Source organism: Equus quagga, chromosome 14 (genome assembly GCF_021613505.1).
Source record: "Equus quagga isolate Etosha38 chromosome 14, UCLA_HA_Equagga_1.0, whole genome shotgun sequence".
Taxonomy (NCBI): Eukaryota; Metazoa; Chordata; class Mammalia; order Perissodactyla; family Equidae; genus Equus; species Equus quagga.
This window is the reverse complement of record NC_060280.1, coordinates 31,425,906-31,446,377: the sequence shown is the minus strand read 5'-3', so window position 1 is coordinate 31,446,377 and position 20,472 is coordinate 31,425,906. Positions and strand designations below refer to the sequence as shown.

At 58.4% G+C, this 20,472-nt stretch overlaps 1 protein-coding gene across 4 annotated transcripts in view; it reads right to left on the bottom strand.

Moving 5' to 3' along the window:
- Window positions 1-5: 5 nt before the first annotated feature.
- MYO7A (myosin VIIA) overlaps window positions 6-20,472 on the bottom strand; it is an 82,352-nt gene continuing 61,885 nt past the window's right edge. The window contains exons 33-49 of one of the 4 annotated variants that reach the window (XM_046638154.1): window positions 19,042-19,159; window positions 18,142-18,268; window positions 16,818-17,101; window positions 15,691-15,881; window positions 14,889-15,013; window positions 14,073-14,230; window positions 12,985-13,138; window positions 11,605-11,760; window positions 11,014-11,119; window positions 9,780-9,893; window positions 8,617-8,704; window positions 8,331-8,437; window positions 5,744-5,929; window positions 5,187-5,303; window positions 3,955-4,038; window positions 2,903-3,022; window positions 6-2,293 (exon numbers count right to left, since the gene is read on the bottom strand). In XM_046638154.1, the coding sequence (XP_046494110.1) occupies window positions 2,204-2,293; window positions 2,903-3,022; window positions 3,955-4,038; window positions 5,187-5,303; window positions 5,744-5,929; window positions 8,331-8,437; window positions 8,617-8,704; window positions 9,780-9,893; window positions 11,014-11,119; window positions 11,605-11,760; window positions 12,985-13,138; window positions 14,073-14,230; window positions 14,889-15,013; window positions 15,691-15,881; window positions 16,818-17,101; window positions 18,142-18,268; window positions 19,042-19,159 (2,325 nt within the window). In that variant the 3' untranslated portion in view covers window positions 6-2,203. Of the gene's footprint in view, window positions 2,294-2,902; window positions 3,023-3,954; window positions 4,039-5,186; window positions 5,304-5,743; window positions 5,930-8,330; window positions 8,438-8,611; window positions 8,705-9,779; window positions 9,894-11,013; window positions 11,120-11,604; window positions 11,761-12,984; window positions 13,139-14,072; window positions 14,231-14,888; window positions 15,014-15,690; window positions 15,882-16,817; window positions 17,102-18,141; window positions 18,269-19,041; window positions 19,160-20,472 lie in introns of those variants that run through there. The other 3 variants (XM_046638155.1, XM_046638156.1, XR_006885082.1) reach the window with 3 other exon arrangements.

The following is a 20,472-nucleotide window of genomic DNA, read 5'->3' as shown; positions in this document are numbered from 1 at the left end:
TTTATTATGTTTTCCACCACATCCAGCATGTCCTTCTCCTCCTTTGGGCTGTCTTCAAGAATAATTAGCCACATCTTGCCCCTTTCTTCCTCTTCCTCTCTGTGTCTAAGGGTGATGATGGGGGGGTGGGTAGTCAAGAAAGGGTGCAGGAGAGCCATTCTGGTCTAACCTTTATATAAAGAATGTACCTCAAGGGGATGGGCAAGGGAAAAAGAGTTGTGGTCTTGGAGCTGGAGCTGGTTGTTCTCTGGGTGTTGGAGGGTTTGTCTCATCCTAACCCTTCATAGTATTCCCTGCTGCAGGAGTGGCTGTGGTGAACATCAGCCTGTAAATAAAGGCAACCTCTCAGGAAGCCAGAAGGTCAATTGTGTCTTCTTTGGATCCCTTTCTGGTTACTCAGACTGACAAAGACTAGGGGATGAGTGCAAAAGTGATGCCATCCTGAGTAAGAGAATGAGAGGTGGCATGGGCATGAGTCAGGGGCAGAGATTTCATCCCACATACACATTCTGTGATCTAGTGTGCAGTGGGATGCTTCCTAATAGCTTGTTGATGGCTTATTCCCCAATGGGATGATGTGCATAATCCCATGTCCACCCAATAGCCTTTGGCCTTGAAGGGAAACTAGAGCTTAGAGCGAGCATTTGGAGCCACTTCTTTCTGAGAGCCTAATATTAGAAGCAGTGAATTTAGTTCCACTATGTGACCTTCACCTATCCACACACTCTCTGGGCCTCAGTATCCCCAGCTGTACAGTGACGGTGTAGAGACAGACCACCGCAGCACCTTTCTTCTGGCTCACATTTATCCTGGGCTGACTGTGGAGTCCTGCAAACATTGGTGGCGTAGGGCTGCCTCAGACATCCAAATTATCATCCCAGAAAGCAGGGCTGTCTGATCTGGGGCCTCCATTTCCACAACCAACCGCTCCCCCTCCCACACAGGCAGCTAGGGAGAACAGGAATAGCACTCTCTGCAAAGTGTTGGGCACCTAGATGCAGACGACCCCAGACACTTGAGTGTGAGGGTAAGCAGGACTTGACTCTGCTGAGCTATCAGGGGGACCTTGAGGACAGATCACAAACATGCCCACCTCAAGGGTATTCTTCACTATCTCTTCTCTTGGCACTCATCCTAGCGACAGCCCAGGAGGATGCCCCACTCCCAAATCACATCTTCCCTGTCTGAAGCCCTCACCCCCAGACCTGCCCAGTTCATGAACAAACTTGGTTGTTCCATCCTGGTCACAAAGTAACATTTTTCAGGTAACCACTGGACATAGGATTTAACCCGAGGCAGCATTGTTCTTGGGGTTCTTAGAGGTTTCTTGATGAGCCAAGGAGATCTTTCTAGTTAAGGCCCAGAAGCTTGTCTAGATCCCCAACCCATGCACACTTAGGTCCCCACCTCCCAGGCCGATGTCCAGCATTTCCCCCTAACCTGCCCTGGGCCCAGCAAGTCCCTCTAAGCCTCTTTCAAGTGCAGCTTGGGCTCAGGCATCCAAACCCAGACCAGCTTGGCCCTGCATGCACAGACCAAGGAGACAGTCATACAGGCCACTCCCCAACAGGGCCCCGTACTGGCCCCACACACTCTCCCCCTCCCTCTCCCCTTCCCCCAGCAGACACCGTAGGGCCAGAAGATGAAACACATGCTTTATGCCCTGAGATGATCAGGCGAAACTCAAGCAGGGGCTCAGCACTCACACTGCAATCTGTAAAAGTGGTCTGTGTCCCTCACCCAAGCTGAGGAGCCTGGACTTAGGGGAACTAAGCCACTCCCTTAGGTTTCAGAATACTCTTGGTTTGGTTGGTTTGGTTTCATTGTTCCCAGTACAGAGAACTAGGTTGTCCTCTTGATTCCCTGTCCCAGTGGTACACAGAAAGTCAAAGGAGGTTGCATGGTAGGGCTGGTCTGAGATAAGAAATGCATCCAAGGAGCACAGGCTCTTACAACTGGGAAGGCCACAGCAAGCCAGGACAGAACCAACCCAGGTGCCTCAGGAGGGGAGTTCTGCATCCCAGCAAGGCTGCCTCACTGGAAGAAGGATCAGAGGCCAAGTTGGTGCAGTCAGTGTTGGCCGGCTGGCCCGGCCTCCCTGCCTGGATGGCAAAGCTCTTCCCCAGTTGCAGACGTAGCTGATGAGCCTGAGCCAGCTGCTGCCTAGAGAGCAGGCACAGGGCCAGTGCCACCTCCCCACTGTTCACTTGCCACCCCTGGAGCCCCGCTGTTTGCTCATGGCCGTGAGCATCTGGCTAATATAGGAAGTCAGGAGGTCATCCATCTTGTAGCCCTGGAAACAGTGGCAAGGAGAGAAACAGAGCACAAAGTGGGACAGGGCCAGCCCGCTGAGACCCAAAACACAGCTCCCAGGAAACTCAGTAGTGGGCAGAACCCTAGACAAAGGCAAATCCTGTCCTGCTCTAGACTCGGTCTCCCCAGCCGCATAGTTGAAGGGCTGGATTCATCCACCCAGATGTCTAGGGTTCTAAGCTGTTATGACTCCCCATTAAGGCCCTAGCTCGCGAGCCCCTCAAATCCTAGATGCCTACCTCAGGAGTGCCTCTACAGGCCCTACCAGTTAAGCTATGCCTTGGAAGCTGAGTTCAGTCTAGGAGGCACCATTGCTGATGGTTCTACTGTTGATCTCAGGGGCCCAGATACGGAAGGCACTCAAACAATAGTTACTGAACGAGGAGTTTGTGCCTCAGCCTCAGATTAAGCCCCTTCCCCAGACCTAAGCTGAGCTTCAGACTGACCTGACCTTGGCCCCAACCTGACTCTTGATCCTGACCCCAGGCCAAGTTGCACACCCCTCATGTTTGTCCCATGGGCTGGGCAGATGGCTGAAGTTGCAGGCGAGGCAGGGGAGCCCGCCAAGCCTGGAAGCAAAAGCGCTCACCAGTGACGTCTCACAGAGCAGTTTGCTCCCGCGCACCAGGTTTCCAATGGTGATGTGGAAGTAGGTGTTGCCGCTGCTCCAGTTGGAGATCTTGGTGAAGGGGTGAGTGGTCAAGATGTCCTGGGGGAGGAGGGAAAGCAGAGAGAAGGTGCACAACCTGGACACTCTCGCCTCACTCTCCTCAACTCCAGCCCACCACCACCACCCACACAAAAGGTCCCAAGCCCTCATATGAGAAAAGGAGCAAGAGGGTAGAGGCCAGCTGTGCTGTGAAGCTGCTGAGGGAGGCAGGTGCTTTCTGTCTCCATGCCTTGGCTGGGAGCAGCTGGTGGGACACTCAAGGAAGTCCAGCAGGCTGTTGGGTATGTGGGGCCAGAATTGGAAATTTGGGAGGCTGGAAGGAACTAAAACTGTGGTCCTGGAGGAGACGGTCCAGAGACACAAGAAGAAGACAGGACAGAGCCTTGGGGAACACAATGTGTATGGGCTGGGTAGAGAAGAAGCCCACAAAAGTGTCTGAGAGGAATGACCAAGAGAGATAGGAGAAAAACCGAGAAAGGGGGGCCCAGGAAGCCAAGGGGAAGATGGTGGTCGTTGGCACCCTTCACCAATGGTCCTGTTGAGCCCTCCTGTGCCAGTGGTAGGACTGTGCTTCCTGGACCCCTTGGTGAGGACTGCTCTGGGCCATAGCTAAGAGCAGCAGTTTCTCCAGCACAGCCTGCCATCCTGACCAATACGGGCAGAGAGCACCTTGGAAGGAGGGAGCAGTTGGGAGCGTCAAAGGACGGTGAAAGGCCAGGTACTAAAAAGAGGTCACTGGGTTTAGTAGCAAGGCGTTTATTAGGAACTCTAGGAGAGCAATTTTGATGGAGTGGATGAAGGGTAAGGAAGCAGACACAAAAACACAGACACCCTCTCAAGATGTGTAGCCAAGAGGGCAGATGAAATGAGGACAGCGGCTGGCAGCAGCTTCCAGGGTTTGGGGCTGGGGGCCTTTGTTAGAGGTGCAGACAGAGAAGCCTGCCCTGCCTGCTCTTCTTGTCACCGCTCACCTTGGTTCTGGGGTCGATGAGGCTGACCCCATACTTGTTGATGGCAATTAAGAGGATCTCAGGGAAGTTTGGCTCCGTAGTTTGCTAGTAAAGAAAGCCAGAAACCATCGGATGGAGACCCAGAGCAGGAAAGGCTGTGTGCATTTGGGGCAGGAACGAAGCGGTGCCCAGCTAGGATTGAGTTGACCCCTCCTGCTGTGACCCGGTGCCAGGAGTGCAGCGGTGCTGGATGTCCTGCCACCACCTCATGGTTTCCACCTCTGCTGGGCCCTCAGTGCTACCCCAAGTTCCCTCATGGGTCCCCAAACAATGCCCTCTCCCACTCTCCCCAGCAGCAGTCTCTTCCCTTCTCTCCTGCTTCTCCAGGAGTCTCTGCTGTCTCCTCTCTCTCAGCCCAAATGTCTGTCATCTTTAAAAACCTTCCCTAAACACTATGCCTACCTCCAGCCCCTCCCTCCCTCTCTTCCTTGCACAGCCAGGCTTCTCAAAAGGCATCCCAGCCTAGATGTGTAAGAAGGCCATCCTCTCCTCTCCATCCTCTCACACCAGCCTCTTCACCATTCTCCTGCCTCTGGTCACGCCGCTCAGATCCACCCCCCACCCCACAGTCAGAGTGGGCTTCTGGCCCCACCATCCTTGTTTAAAACCCTCCAAGGCTGACCGCCACCTGGAGGAGGAAACCAACCCCTTCGCCTGCTCACCAGCCTGCCTCTCAGGGCAGTCTGCTCCCCTCACACCCTCCACCCCTCCACACTCAACCACCTGCACATCCTGCCCAGGCCTGAGCTCTCGCACCTCTGCATCTTTGCTCATGCTAGGCCCTCTGCCAGGAATACTCTCCCCAGGGTCTCCCTGGAAAGCTCAAGTGTTGCCTCCTCCAGGAAGCCTCCTCAGCCTTCACAGTCTGGGTAGGCCTTCCAGGCTCTGCCACCTCAATGACGGCTCCCCACTGTCACAGCTCAGATCATCCTCCATTACTCTGATCTGTTTACATGTCTGCTTCCCCTGCCAGGCTGAGCTTCTGGTCCCTCTGTGTCCCAGGACAGAGCCCAGGGCTCAGCATTAGCTGAGACACCTCGCTGGGACAAGGCTGAGGGTGCTTCTCTCCTTTCCTTGCCAGGGCACGTGGCAGAAGCCATCACTGTTTCCCACAGTCCTGGGGAGGAGTCTCTGTGCCCTCTTCCCCCCTCCTTGCCCCCTTCCTTCTCTCTGAGAAGCCGCCCACTGTGTACCTTCACCTCGAAGAAGGCTGAGCCAAAGGTGGGCCACTTGAAGATGAGCTTCAGGAAGGCCAGCTTCGCCTCCTCCTTGGACTTCCCCGCGTGCTTGTTGAAGTAGGCGACGATGGACTGCAGGGGGAGGGTGGGTCAGAGTCCCCTCCTCAGCCACTCCTGCCCCATCCGCACTGTCAGCAGCTGTCAATGGCCCTGGAGGGCCAGGAGTAGGATGCGGGTCTTGGGGGCCATGAAGGCCCCCCCATCCTAGTTAATGGACTCTTGACCTCCCTTCCCTCCCCCAAGCAAGCAGGCCAAAGAGTGGCAAGTAAAAGCAGGTCACCATGGTAACCAGGACAGGAAAAATTACTGCCAAGTGGCAGCTGAATCCTTTGCCTCGAGGACTGGAGACTAAAGCAGGTGGAAGGGAGAATGGGAGGGTGACCTTATCAAATACAGGGGCCACAAGAGATACTTCCCTGGGCTGCTGGCCAGCACCTGTCCCCTTGACCCCGGCTGCGCCCAGAGACCCATTCGTGGGGTGCCCCTGTTCCTGCCGCCGCCCCCATGCTCACCCGCTTCCAGTCATCAGGTGAGATCTGCCGGATGAGGTCCTGGGGCACCAGCTCCCGTAGCAGCTTGGGGATGCTGGGGAAGTAGGACTTGTCCTCCTCAAACTTGACCCTGTAGATCAGCGCCCCCAGCTGCAGCACCTCCTCCCGCGTGCACTTGTGGTAGCCTCGCAGATACTTGGGCAACTCCTGCCAGGGACAGGTCACGGGCGTCGAGAGACCTGGAGGAAGCAGCCTCCTTCCCTGCACCCCGACGCCAGGTCTACTGCCTTACCCCACATTTGGGCCCACCCACTTCTCCAGCCTCAGCTGACCCTGCTCCCCACCCGAGGGGAGATGGCACAGTGCAGGGAACAGCAATTCTGCCTGCACAGGTGCAGCACATTACAGTTGGGAAGCAGAGCCAGGCATGAATGTTATCCCATTTCCCCTCTAACAGCCCCATGAGGCCAGCAGCCCCATTTCAAAGACGAAGAAACTCAGAGTGACCAGCTGGTGAACCTGAGACCCTTCCACAACCCTAATCTCCCAGGTCTGTTCTTCCGTGGAACAAAATCTGTCAGGCTGGCCTCCTCCCATTGTGTTCCCTTGAGACCTGCTGGTTCAGCAGCAGCACCAGCCCCTTCCCCACCTTGAGATTCCAGACCCAGAACCAGAGAAACTGAGGATGAAGAGTGGACTAAAAAAAAAAGATGAAGCCTCTAAAGGGCCAGCACTGCTCACAGGCTCCTGGAGCCTTGTAACTGTCTTATCTGCTGTTTGAAGTGTCGGGAAACTGACGCTGGCCTGAGGACACACTGCAGGTCAGAAACATGAGTCAGTTATTTTCCACCCATCTTTTCACCTCCTCACCCACCTATCTTCCCCTTCACCTACCCACCCACCCACCTATCTTCCCAGCCATACTTCCAGCTACCTACCTACCCATATGCGTCTACCTACCCACATCCATTTCCCCATTTGTCCATCCATCCACCCACCCACCCCCCCCAGCCACCTACCCATTCACCCATCCACCCACCAATATCCACCCACAAATTCATTCACCATCCTTCCTTCCACCCATCCATTCACTGAGCCACCAGTTCACACAGTCACCCATCCAGCCAGCCAACAAGTATCTATGGAGCATCTACTATGAGCCAGGCCCTTTAGCAACAACATATATGCTCCCTACTCTCATAGAACCTGTAGTCAAAGCAAGAGCAGATGTTAATCATCACACAAAATCACTGTATGATGACAGTCCTTGAAGGCAGTGTTCTCAGTGCTGTGAGAGCATAGAACGAGGTGACCTGATCTAGTCTTGGGGTCAGGGAAGACTTCAGTTAAGATAAGATGATTGAGTTGACATCTCAAAGCTCAGTAGGCGAGGGGAAGAACCGAGGGACGAGCATCCCAAAAGAGAGGACATTACCAAGGCCCTGTGGCAAACCTGAGAATTTGAAAGAATGTGGTTGGAGTGAACTAAGCACAGGTGTTGGGTGGAGGACAAGGAAGCGGAAGTAGGCAGTGGCCTCCTACCAGGCAGGCCACAGTCAGGACTTGGGGCTCTACCCTAAGAGCGAGGGGAGCCACGGAGAGGACCTGGGAAGCATGATGACCACCATGTGGAGAAGGGATTGAATGGGGACAAACACGGATGGGGGGATCAGGGGAAAGGTTACCGGCTCATCCAGATGAGAGAAGATGGCAGACACACCCACGTTGGTTGGGGTGGTGATGGAGAGACGTGGATGGATTTTAGAGATATCAGAAAGTAAAGTCGGCAGGCGAATGATCGGGACAAGGGAGAGGCGGGAGAGGGAGACGTCAAGACTGACTCGGGTGTCTGCCTTAGGAGAACTGGTAGTTGATGGTGCCATTCACTAAACGGGCAACGTGGAGTGAGGGTGGGGGGAGGCGTGGGGGAGAGGTGATCCCAGGTTTGAATGAGGGCAGCTCTCTGACTCCCAGGCCAGGGTTCCCTCTACCACGGCAGCCACCATCTCTGCCTCCCCCGCCTATCCTGCATCCTGCTTTCTCTTCCCCACAGAACAGTTAATGGGCTAACCCAGAAAAGACGGCTGAGTTTGAGGTCGCCAAGACCTGGAATCCCACCACTGTGATCCTAGTTACATCACTTGATCTCTCTGAGTCTCAGTTTCTCCCTCTTTAAAATGGGAACAACATGCCTACTTCTTGGGGTTTGTTGGGAGGGCAGAATGAGTGACTAGCTCCAGACACCTAATAAGGGCTCAACATGTGAGCGCCCTCCTGGCTTCCCGAAGGCACGTGCCTGAGCTGGAGAACGTCTACAGACGCACACTGAGGCCTCAGATACACGCAAGAGTAGCATCAGAATCCCGAATTCCGAGGACAGCCCCTCAGCAAGAGAAGGGCCTGCACAGGTGGGGACTGGGAGCTCAGAAGACATGAGCAAGCCCCCGGGGGCCGGAGGGTTAGGAAGGAGAAGGGTCCGGGTGGGGCCACTCTAGGGGGTCCCCGCCCTCCCCTGGCTAGGACAGCAGGTCTCTGCTTTCACAGTCCAAGGACAGCGAGGCCAGCAGCACATGGAGGCAACAGCAGCAGAGAGGTGCTGGGGGCCCACCTGGTAATAGTGGAAGATGGAGTCGGCCATGGGGTCCTTCCCCGGCACTGTGGTGGTCCACAGCTTCTTCATGAAGAACACCTGGTACGTGAGCGAGGGCACGATTCCTGTGGCAGAGGGCCGGCGGTCACCCAGAGGGTTCCAACACAGGGTGCCCACGCTCAGCATCAGCCCCAGAGGTGGCCCTAGCTCAGGTCCCACCCGTGTGGGCCTCGCTGTATGGCCCTGAGCCGGCACCTGCCCTGCTCCGGGCCTCAGAGGATCCCAGGACCCGGCCTCACGTTACCATCCTTGACGGGCCGCGCTTTCTTTATCCAGTCTGTCAGGTGTCGAACGAAGTCGAAGAAGAAGTCGTTCTCGGGGACGCTGATGACCTAGGGACATGGCCATTCTGGTCCACACATTTTAGTTCCAGCAACACTAACTCTTCTGACTTTCCCACCCAAGGCCTTCCCGGCGGCCCCTTCTCCAGAAAGACTCCCACTCACAGCCAGGAGGGGCATCATCCGTGTGTCCGCCCTGCCCCGCCCTGACGGTGTCTACAGAGCGTCTCCAGAACACAGCCCAGTTTCTGCCCCGAGTGACTCAGCAAAGGGAAGGTCACTCAGTCACTCAGCAAAGATCTTCTGGACACTGCGCCACGCCCCAGGAAAGGGGCCCAGAGTGAGGCCCAGCCCCTGCCTTGGACACTCTCCAGCACCCGTGTCCTGCTGCTCTCGCAGGACCTCCCTGAGGTCACCTCTGGGTCACCAGTGTCTGCCACAGGGACAGTCAGGAAGGGAGGAGACAGACATGGATACACAGGGAACTGTGAGTGGGCAACAGGAGGGAGGGCTCGATCTGCCTGAGATGGACGGGAAAGCCTCCCCCGGGCCTTTGACCCCCGTGGGCAGAGAAGTGGGGGAGGGCAATGTGGGATGGTGAGGAGCCTGCACTTGGAGTCAGACCTACCTGGATCTGAGTCCCTGCTGTGTGACCCTGGATAAGTTACTTAACCTTTCTGAGCCCAGGTTTTGTGATCTATTACGTGGGGATAATCACCCTCCCTTTAGGGTTATTTCAAGGGTAATTGGCCTCAGACTGGCAGCTGAGGGACCAGACCAAGCAAATGTGGAAAGTACATGCGTGTTGGGAGGGTGAGGAGCCTGGTGTGTCCAGGACACAGAGCACCACGTGGCTCCCAAGAGGTCTGAGGCCATGCTGTACAACGCCTCTGCAGAGAGAGACTGAGGGGGCTGCTACATGTCTGGGGGCTGAGGCAGGCAGGTAAGAAGGAGATGGGCACAGTCAGATGCCGCATGCAAGAGTGCCACTCCCTCCTTCTCTCTCCCTCCCTCCTATGCCTCCCGCCCCTCCCGCTGCAGCCCCAGGAGCGCCTATGGCCCCAGCAAATTTCCCAACAGACAGACCAAGAGCAGGCAGGCAGCTGGCCAAGGACCCACCACCCACCTTGTCTGCAATTTTGACAAAGAGGCTGAATCCATCGGAGGACTTGAGGAGCAGCCGGGCAGCGATGCTCTGGCAGAAGTCCTTGGCCTTGGTGCTGGACTCCACCTCGAAGGCCTGGGGGGAGGCACCTGCTGGGCTCTGGCGGGGCCTCTCCGGGGCCTCGGGCGCCCCTCTGGCTGTGCCTCCCACTCTGTGGAGCCCCCTCCCATGAAAGACGCCCTCCCTCTGAGGGGGCTTCCCCAAGGGTCCAGAGCCGGGCCGGCATTTAAGAAAAGGAAGAAGCAACTCCTATCTGGGTCCTCCCGGATCCTGTCCTCCCCAGCCATCCACACGCCACTCAGCCATGGCCTCCAGGGTACAGGGCCCCCTGGCTGTACGAGCAGCGTGAGTGATGGCAGAAGCTGAGGGAGCACGGACCGGGGTGACTGCGAGGAGAAAGACTGGAGGCAGAAGAAAGCAAATTCCAGAAAGGGGGAGGAGAGAAGGGAGAGGGATTGAGAGTCTGGGGAAGTTGGATGGGGGAGGAGTGCGATGAGGGGGTGGTGCTGCTTTGTGTAACCTTCCACGGGAGGGGACAGCAAAGGATTTTAGGAGTTTCTCTGTCCTTGTGACCAGAATCTTGTCATGGCATTTCTGAGTCTCTAGTCTCTAGACAAGTTTTAAAACTGCTTTTCTAACTGAAAGTTTTGATGTGGGCTCGTTTGTCTGAAGAACACGCTGTGCTGAGGTGGGGCGGGGAGTGGAGGTCAGGAGGCAGCCTGACCAAACGAGCGCAATGACGGGCAGACAGATAGGACCTTTGGACAAGGGTGGAGGGCACCCGCAGTCAGGTCGGTGGAGGAGGCAGGAAGGGGTCTGCAGGAGAGTGGGCTCAGGGCAATGTGAGAGGCCGCGGCCAGGGGGCAGATGGGCCTGTGCCCAGGAACAGGGCTGGCATCAGGGAGGTGGCCCCCGCACGAGCTCAGCTCAGAGGGAGCAAGCACCCTTCTCCAAGGCAGAGCCTCCTCAGAGGGGCCGAGGAGGGAAGACCATCCCAAGGAAGCGGCTCAAGGAAAAGGGGACTGGAACCAGGAGCCAACCGCCCCCCGCAGAGTCTGCGGTCTCTTGGCTGAGCCCTGACTCCACTCAAGGGTAAGAGGACAATGGGGGGGGGGCATCACGGAGGCTCCCTGTGTCCCCAAGGGAGCTGGGGCCCTCAGGGGCATCGACGGACCAAGAAGCCAGCGGTCCTCACCTCGTCAGTGTCGTCGGGAAAGTAGACCTTGTGGAAAATCTGGGTGGTTTTGTGCTGGATGGCCTCCACCTCCACCAGGTGTGGAGGGTACTTCCGGGACCCGTTTCTGAAAAACAGGTGGGGGGTGGCAAAGTCAGGAGCCAGGGGTTCATGGGGCCATGGGGAGTGGAGAACAGAGGGAACTTGGGAGACAGACCCTGGTTCTAATCCTCATCCACCACTTCCTACCAGGTGACGGTCACTCAACCTCTCAGAGCCTCGAGTTTCTCCTCTGTAAAATGGGATGATAACAGTACCTGCTGCGTAGGGCTTGGGGGGACGTAAGGGAGCGAAAGATGCACGCGGGCTGTGCACAGTACGAAAGGTGGCCCAGGTATCTGCCTCCCCCACAGACCTGAAGGCAGGAGGAGCCCAGCCCTTCTGAGCAACCAGACTCTCCAACTGTGTCCACGGTGGGCACTGGGTACTGCAACCTTTGTCCAGCTGGTAGCCGTGGTCATGGCCTCATCCCCAAGGGACCCGTCCCACAAGCCTGGTGTGGCCAGGAGCCCAGCCCGGTGCCTGCCCCCCGCCCCATGTGAACAGCTGTACCTCAGGGCTTTCTGGAGCCGCTGCAGGCAGTCGATGGCGAGGGGGCAATGCTTGCGCGACTGCAGGAAGCGCTGCACGTGGGGCAGGAGGATGTTGCTGGGCGGGAAGAGGCCCGTGCACAGCCAGAGCAGCTCCCAGCCCCGCTCCTCGCTATACCTGGAGGAGGAGGTGGTGCCGTGTCCAGCAGGGGCCTGCGGACCCCCCAGACCATCCCTGAGCACCCCCAGGGGCCACACCCCCCTCGGCTCCTCACCACAGAAGCCCATGCCGGCCCTGACCCCCACCCCTGTCTAAGGACCAACGCGGACCCACCTCCCTGCCAGCCAGATCCAACTGGTGCTACTTGAAGCGTGGGCAGCCACGCCACGCCAGGCCACGCAGTTACCAGTCCACATGGAGATAAGGGGCTGGTGCCAGAATGAAAACCGACTATTTCACCAAGTACTCAGCTAAGATTTTTTTCTATAGCAAGCCTTGCCTATGAAAGAAGCAGTGTGATTCCTATTCTGGCAGAAGCTCTTTAACTCATCTATTCTTTGAGTAGCACTGAGTTCGACCAGCCCCTGGGCTCCCTCTGGCACCACTCTGAGCTCTTTGGGCCTGGCAGGAGGGAAGCTTGAAGGGCTTCTAGGAGGAGGTGGCCTTGAAAGATGAGGTAAATTCTGATATGCAAAGGTGATGAAGGGTTTTCCTGGCTGTGGGCACGGCATGTACAAAGGTTTGGCAGTGTGAAAAGATGTGATGTATGGTTCGATGGTGGACTTGTGTAGGAGATGTAGAGAGTGACAAAGCTGGGGAGGGAGTTGGGGGTCTGGGTCTAAGGGCAGAGGGTGGGGCTTCTCTCAGGATCTGAGGCTAGCGTGTGCCTGACTTCCAGCTCAGGCCTGTCTGGCCCAGCAGGGGGAGACAGTGATACCCTCTGGGGCCCACCCCCCAGCCCACCGGAGTGTTCAGCCAGAGCTTCTGACTGACAGCCAGCTCTGTGGAGCCAGTGATGGCCATCTGCTCAGGAGCTGAGCCTGCAGGCAGACCGCGGAGTCTGGGCTGGGGAGGGCTGTCCGGAGGAGGCTCAGGCAGGGAGCAGCAGGACATCAGGAGGAGCTGGGGCTGTAGAACTCGGAGGACAGACTCAGAGGGCACAGCCACCCCCTATCGGTTCTTGACCTGTTCTCCTTGGGCCTTGAGGCAGAGCCAGGACATGAGGGGGCCTGAGGGCAGCTCCTGCTCTGAGTGAGGAAGGACTGCTCCAGGCAGAGCCAGCCGCTGCCTCCGAGGGAATGAGCTCCCCGTCACAACGGGCAGAGGACCGCTAAGATCCCCTCTGGCTGCGAGCACCAGGGGTAGGGGCCTGCCCCTCGCCCGCCCGCCATCCCTGCTCACCGGATGTGGTTGTCGGTCAGCTGCTTCAGGACCTGCACATACACCTCGTCCTTGAGGGGCTCGGCCTTCAGGGCGCCCTCAAAGATCTGGTCGGTGAGCTCGTTGACAGAGCGCATCCTCTTGGACGGGTAGTCGCCCATGTACTTGAGCACGGGTGGGGAGCCGTCAAGGAAGGGCTTGCGGCCGATGGGGGAGCACTGGGCCGGGGGGCGGGAGGCCACACTCTCCGACAGGGTGTGTCCCTCCCACCGCCTGGTGATGGGGCCCGAAGCCTGAGGCTACTCACCACCCACCCTCCTCCTCACTCCTCTGGCCACCTCCTCACTGGCCATCCTGCCTCAGGCCTCCAACCCCACATCCAAAGTCCTCACAGCAACCAGGACAAGCTTCCCGAATCACAAGTCTGACCATGCCACCCCTGCCCAGTGGCTCCTCACAGCCTTAGGACACAGTCCAAGCTTCTTAACAGGGCTTGGGAGCCCTTAGTCAGTCAGCCCACCACTTCAGATTCCCTTCAACTCTGCCTTCCAGCTGTGCGGAATTATTTTGTGCCCTCGAAACGGCCCTGCTCTGTTTTGCCTCAGGGCCTTTATACAAGCTGCTCCCTCTGTCTGGAACACTCCTTGCCCCTCTCCCTTTTGACTGGCTAAGGCCTACTCAGTCTTCAGGTCTCAGCCTAGACACCACTTCCTCCAGGAAGCCCCCCCTGCCCTCCTCCAAGGCCGAGTCAGGTCACTGTGCCGCCCAGCCCCATCACAGCACCCACCCTGATCCGCATATCTCCCCTCCTAAGTGTAAGCACCATGAGGCCAGGGACTGGGTCTGGTCACTGCTGTGTCTCCAGGCCTGGCCCAGCACACAACAGAATACACATCTGTCAACCAAATGACAGGGTCAGAGGAGACAATGGGTGAGGCAGCCCCTCGCACACCGTAAGGTGCTGGGCACATGGATGGAGCCACTCCACAGACTTCCCCTCCATCTCTGTCCAAAACCCTAGAAGCCTGGGCCTGCCCTGCCCTGGGGTCCCCATCCCTGTGGCGCCTGCCCTGACCCTCCGTGCGGCCCATCCCCGAGGGTGCGGATATCAATGAAGGCCATGCAGGCCTCCTGCGAGAGCTCCTCGCTGCCCAGGATCTTCTTGAGCAGCGCCTGCTTGAGCGGCTCCCGCGTGTGGCTCCATAGCCGGTCCTTGCCGCGGGCCTTGGACACCATCACGCGGCTCAGCGTGTGCTTGGGCGGGGGCCTGCACGGCACAGGGACAGTCTCACTGACTCGTAGGCTTGAGACCCCATCCCCATCCAGCCCTGCGCCCAGGTTGAGGGGAGGGAACAGGCCCTGCCCGTCCCTGTGGCACCATGTGACCTGGGAAGAGACCCCAGCCCTCCCTAGGCCTTATTTTCTCAGTAAGACATGGAGATACAACCCAGCGTCGCAGCCCAGCCAGCCCTGCCGCCTGCCCTGTCTGCTCGCCCCTGCTCCTCTCTGGTCCCTCTGCTCCGGCCTCGGCACGTGCTGCCCCCAGCACTCCTCCATCGGTCACCCCTCGCTGCTCAGCTCAGATGCCACCTCCTCCTGGAGGCCTCCTCTCTGTCCCCAGCTCCATCGCAACACTGGGCGCCCAGAATCACATCTGCCTGGTTCTATGCCTGTCTCCCCTCCAGGACCGGGATCTGGGGAGTACCCAGGACACCCCACCCTCCCTCTCCATGGGCACAGTCACTTCCGCAAATGAAGGAAGGATAAGATGACACATGAGAAGGGTCAGTTCCACGGAGAGAAACGGCCCTCCAGCACCCTCCGACCCTGGCCCTGCTCACGGCGGGCAGCCCAGAGCAACCCCTGAGGCCACCAGAGAGCAGCAGAGGCTGTGTCTGCCATCCGGCCCTCCCTGTGTCCGTCACCTGAAGTAGTCGTAGGAAAATTCCTCCAGCGTGTAGGGCTTGGCGCGCGGCTCGGGCTCCGCTGTTCGCTGCTGCAGGAGCCGGATGACGTCCTGCCTCTGGTCGGGCGTCAGGGTGACCAGGGCCTGGGGGCCGAGAGACAGGGGCTGAGGTCAGCTCCCTGCCTGGGGTCCCTGGGGTCAACACGGTACAGCTGGAGCCTTCCAGACTGGGGCTGAGGAGACTGCTCCATGGAGGTGGGCCCTGGGCCCCATTCTGACCCTGGGAACCCCTTTCCTCCTGGGCTCTCTGAAGTTACTCTGCCTCCATCGTGCTGGGCTCAAGACCCTTCCCTTGGTGCCCGGCGTCTGAGCCAGGCTGGGTCAGTCAGAAAGCCTGGACAAGGCAGGGGACACGATATGAGAACTACGCAGTCAACAGTAGCTGGCTCAGGAGCTCCTTGGAAGGCTGGGCCCCGAGTCCTCAGTGCTGTGCTCAGGGGGCTCCGGAAGAACCAGGGCCTCCCTTCCCAACTCTGCCCTCACTGCCCTTTCAGACAGTGTAAGGTGATGCCCCCTCTCCCATCCCCCTCCCCTGGGCAGTTCCTCCTCTGATACTGTTTCTAGGTCCCTCTCCACCTGGCAGAGGTTTGAAACCTGCCCCAACTTTAAGTCTGTGGTCCCATAAGACCCCCAGATCATCTTCCCAGAAACTGCGGACCATGAATCTACTGTAATCCCTCACTCCATTTTACAGAAATGGGAAGAGGACAAAGAGGGGTCCGGGGAGCCTCCCATCCATCTGACACCCCCAGGTCACATACCACAATCTCCCGCGGTGGCATGGTGACAGTGGGCATGACATACACGCAATCGGTTGGGAAGTCCCCACGCTGCTTGGTCCTCTCATTGATGCCATTGGCCCAGCCTGAGTTCATGACCTGCTCGCCAGTGTCATGGTCCAAGATGATGAGGTCCCCTTTGGCAAAGCTGAGGAAGCCAGACTCCTCGCCCGCTGAGAGGCAGAGGTGAGCGGGGCCACGTGGGGGTAGAGAGAGAGGCTGAGTTGGAACTACTCTATTTGGGTGGAAGACGTATAAGCCGCTCCTCCCCACTGAAGAACTGAGGCCTCTCCCTCTCATATCTGCTCAGTGGTCAGCCTCCTTCCACCTTGCCATATCCCTCCACACAGACACAGGCAGCGGAGAGGGCCACTCTCCTGCTCAAAAGCCTTCCATGGCTCCCCATTGCCCTTAGGAGAAAGCCCACACTCCTCGACATGCTCACAGGCCTGTTGTGGGCTGGCCTTCTGACTTCATCCGCCTCACTTCATGCCCCTCCTCCCTCACCTCGCCCCTGCCAGCCAAACCCAACTATCCACAGTACTAGACACGCCTGCCTTCTCCAGCCCCTGTGCTCCGTCCGTGCTCTCCTTCTGCCTCAAACTCTGCTCACATGTGTCCTCCCTGAACCCGGCTGCATGGGGGCCTCTCCTCCAGGCTCCACAGCCTCTGGGCCTCCCTGGTCCCTGCACTGTCTGCTTCCACCCCCTCTCCCCACTGAGGGTGGGGCTTCCATCCATTCCATCTCTGTCTTTTCCCCGCTCCGCCCAGGAGGCCAGGGGATGCTCAGTCAGGGTGGTTGTTACTGCTGCCATCACTTGGAGATGGTGGGTATTTGGGGAACACTGAGGAGGAACCCCTGATCTCCCCTGGAGAAGGTGACAGGAGACGGTATTTCAGGACCCGAGATGGGGAGGGAGGTGGATTCCCTACAGGGCACAGAGGGGAGGCACAAGTTTGGCTGGCTGGTCCAGGTGGAGCCGAGGGTGTCTGGGGAAGGATGGGTAAAAGGCACTAGCAGCCTCAGAGGCCAGGCCAAGGCCAAGGTGTGTGATCTGCCTGAAGCCCGGACCCCCGGTGCCTGGCAGCCCATGCCAGGAGCCACTCACCAGGGTTGGGGTTGTCCTGCAGGGCCACCACATACTTAGACCTCTTCCGGAGCCCCTCCAAGAAGGTGACCACCAGGTCACGGATATCCTCGGAGTTGCTGGAAGTGAAGGTGTACTCGTCCCCCTTGATGGTGGCCAGCGTGAAGCTGGGGGCTGTCAGTTTTGCTCCCCTGCATGACCAACACGGAGAACAGGGCCCAGATGGGCTCAGTCCTGCCCAGCCCGAGTGAGGCGCCGCACAGCCCAGGTCAGAGCAGCCCAGCGAGAGCAAGACACGGCACTCCCTGAAGGAGACCAAGGCCAGCCCAGTCAGATGTGGCCCAGCCAGGTGAGACACGGCCCAGGTCGGACACAGCTCAGCCTGAGTCAGACATGGCCCGGCCAAAGGCACACATGGCAGGGGAAAAGCCTGCAGTGGCCCAGCCCACTTCCCCTTTGCCGTCTAATTCCCACTCACTTTTAGGTCTCAGCCCAGATACCACTTCCTCCGGGAAGTCCTCCCTGCCATCCCACAGCCCTTAGCATGCTGCTTCCTGCTTTAAAATGGCTTGTTCAATGTCCATCTTCCCTCTCGACTAAAGCTACAAGGGCAAGGACTGTCTTGTCACCACTGTATCCCTTGTGCCTGGCACCTGCCTGGTCAGAGCTGGACATGGCCCAACCCAGGTCCACATTGGACACCGCCCAGAGACACTCCTACAAGCCCTGGATGGGGGAGGCACTGCTGGGATCGCTGGTCTATTCCAGGTACCCCTCCCCACCATTGCTCCCATGTGCACCGCACTTCTCAGTTTACACAGAGCTCCCCTATCAGCTGTTGCATCTATTCCTCACCGCTGTTACTGAAGGAAAGTATTAAGGCCTCTCTATTTTAGGAATGAGGATATGGAGGCGAGTTTCGCCCAAGCCCCTGAGACCCAGGCCAGGCTCTTTTTGTACACACTCAGCTGCTGCTGTCTGTCCTTCCCACCGCCCATCTCAGATCAACCAGCAACGTGCTATAAAGACCCCCACCCAGTCAGGAGGAAGATGCTGAGGGGTCTGCACAGTGCACACAAATGCCTCAATCACATGGAACCAGGACAGGCCATGGCGGGTCTCTGCACCTGAGTGACGTCCTCTGTCAAGGCCCCACGCCCCGCAGCAGAGCTCCGGGAGCCTTCCCTTCCCCGTCCCTCCGCCTCGTCTCCACCCGCCCTCCTCGCTTCAGAGAGCACTGAACCAGCATGCAGGGCCCGAGCGCCAGCCCTGCCACTGCTCTGTGTGCAGCTGTGGACAACTCCCCATCTGCACGAACGGGGGACATGGGAGGGCTCAGACTAACCGACTGCTGGACACGGCCATGATCTCGGGGAAGGAGAGCTCCAGAAGCACCTGCTCCTGCTCATCCACGAAGTAGACGCCCGTCCAGTTGACAGCCACAATGACGTCATTCTTGGGGAGGTTGGGGCCTGGGGCAGAGACCGAGGCACTGAGAGGAGCGCCCCCTCTCCCGGGCCCTGACCCTCCCAATCCTCATAACTACCAGGAAGGTGGCCGGGGGGAATAGACGGATTTCCATTTTACAGCTGGGGAAACTGAGGCTCGGAGACCACAACCTCCCTACAAGCCAAAACCTAAGGAGAGTGGGAAGAGAGTGCTGCAGTCAGGAAACTGACTGAGTCCCATCCCTGCCACTGTCCTGGGCAGCTTTGGACCAGTCCCTGCCCTGCAGTGAGGCCGGGTGTGGGGGGGACTGGACCATCGGAGCCCCAAGGTTCCCTCCGGCCTTGTATTTGGTGATTCTGTGAAGCTGGCACCAGCACATGGCCGGATACGGAGCACATGCCCAGTGGTGATGGCCCGAGCAGGGCTGGGCAAGTGGCCACGTGGGTTTGGGTCGGCCACATCCACTCTCAGCTGCATAGAGTTGGCCCAGCCCATTCTCTGGGCCACCCTCTTCTGTACACAGTAGGTGCTTTAATGATCTCAATACTCAGTCAATTGTTCAACCCAGTGTGTCACCGAGCACCAATTGTGTGTCACGGAGCCCTACTAGACTGCGAGGAGGCAGGCCCCACTCCACGCACTGACCTGGAGAAACCAAGCCACCCCGCAGGCAGGAGCCTGGCCGACTGGGGAGTGCGGCTCGGGCCATTCCCCTCCCTCCGCCGGGGGCTGGAGCCGCGGAGAGAGGGCAGGAAAAGGGCCCTGGGGACACCGGAGGCAGGGGGCTGAGGGGTACCTGAGAACTTGTAGGCCTCATAGAACCTGGAGAAGAGCAAGGGCCACTTGAAGCGGGCGTAATTGACCACGTCCTCTTTGACTTTCTGTGCCTCAGTTCTCCTCTGGGCGTAAATCCCCTGGAGGGGGACAGACAGCGACAGGGGACACAAGACATCATGCAGGCTCTGTCTGGAAATCAAATGTCACTGCCCCTAAGCCAGGAGCGGCCCCGCACTGCGGCGCCCTCCTGTGCACCGTGGCCCCGCCCCACCCCAGCAGCGCACAGACAGCCCCACCCTCTCTTCCTCTTCCGCCACTGACAGCAGTGCCCACTCACTAGAGAAACGTGGGTCCCCTTCATGGAGAGCTCCCAATTCAGCAGAGTGACAGAAAAGCCCACAATTCAGCCAGCGCACGTGTGAGGCCCAAAGCCATGGATCAGAGGGAGGCGTATGGGGAACATACGTGTGGCTAAGCGGGGCTGTGCATGCCAGACCAGACCAGACCAGCAAGAGGGAATGGGAAAGGCCCGGAGCCAGGTCACAGGGAATCATGGGTGAGGCCGCCGCACAAGACTGGGCTTCCAGCGGAAACTGACAGCCGAGCCCGGGAGTTAGGAAGATGGGGGCGTAGACAAGGGGTGCAGCAGCCGGTGGATAAAGCAAACAACTCAAGCACTGGCGCTTTATTATCTAAAAATACCCCTCCGAGCCCTAATGAGAACTTGGCAGTGTTGGAGAAGGGGAGGGATTGGAACGAACTTGTGGCTTTTATCATCTCTCGACAAACACGGATGGAGAGCCATGTGTGCGCCAGGCGTATGGGCAGCTACCTGGGCAGGCAGAGAGCCGAGAGAGGCGGAGGAGGCTCCAGGATTAGGGAAGAGGCTGGGTGGTGTAGGGGATGGGAGAGTGCTGTTCTGAGGAGCCCTCGGCAACTTGTGTGCAAAGACGACTCTGCTCTTACACAACCAGGGCCTGGCGGTGGGGAGGCCTGTGCGTCCCCTCCAGCAGCCAAGGTCTCCCCACCCTCTTCCTCCCCAGGCTACCACTGCCCTACCTGGGTAGGTCCCTTAGCTTGGACAAGAGCTACTCAGGGCTGGTTATGGGCCTGGGGCCTCAAGCAAGGGGTGGAGGGGGCCTGTACCTTGAGTTCCCCAAGTAGGAAGTTGGGCCCAAGTTCTTTCAGGCAGAAAGGAGGGTGCACTTCCTAGAAGCCCCCCCAGCATGCACCACACTCGTGAGCTGGAGCTCTAGCACATGGCTGGTGCGAGGCCGGGAGCAGGGACCCCAATACCCACAGACCCATTCCCTCAGAGGCCACCGGCCCAGATTTGATCCATCTCTGTGTCCCTGGCACCCAGCCCAGAAGAGACGGCAGAAGACACGAGTGGACTGATGTCCACAATGGAGAAGGGCTGTCGGGAGGCAGGAAGTCAAGAGTGCTGTCC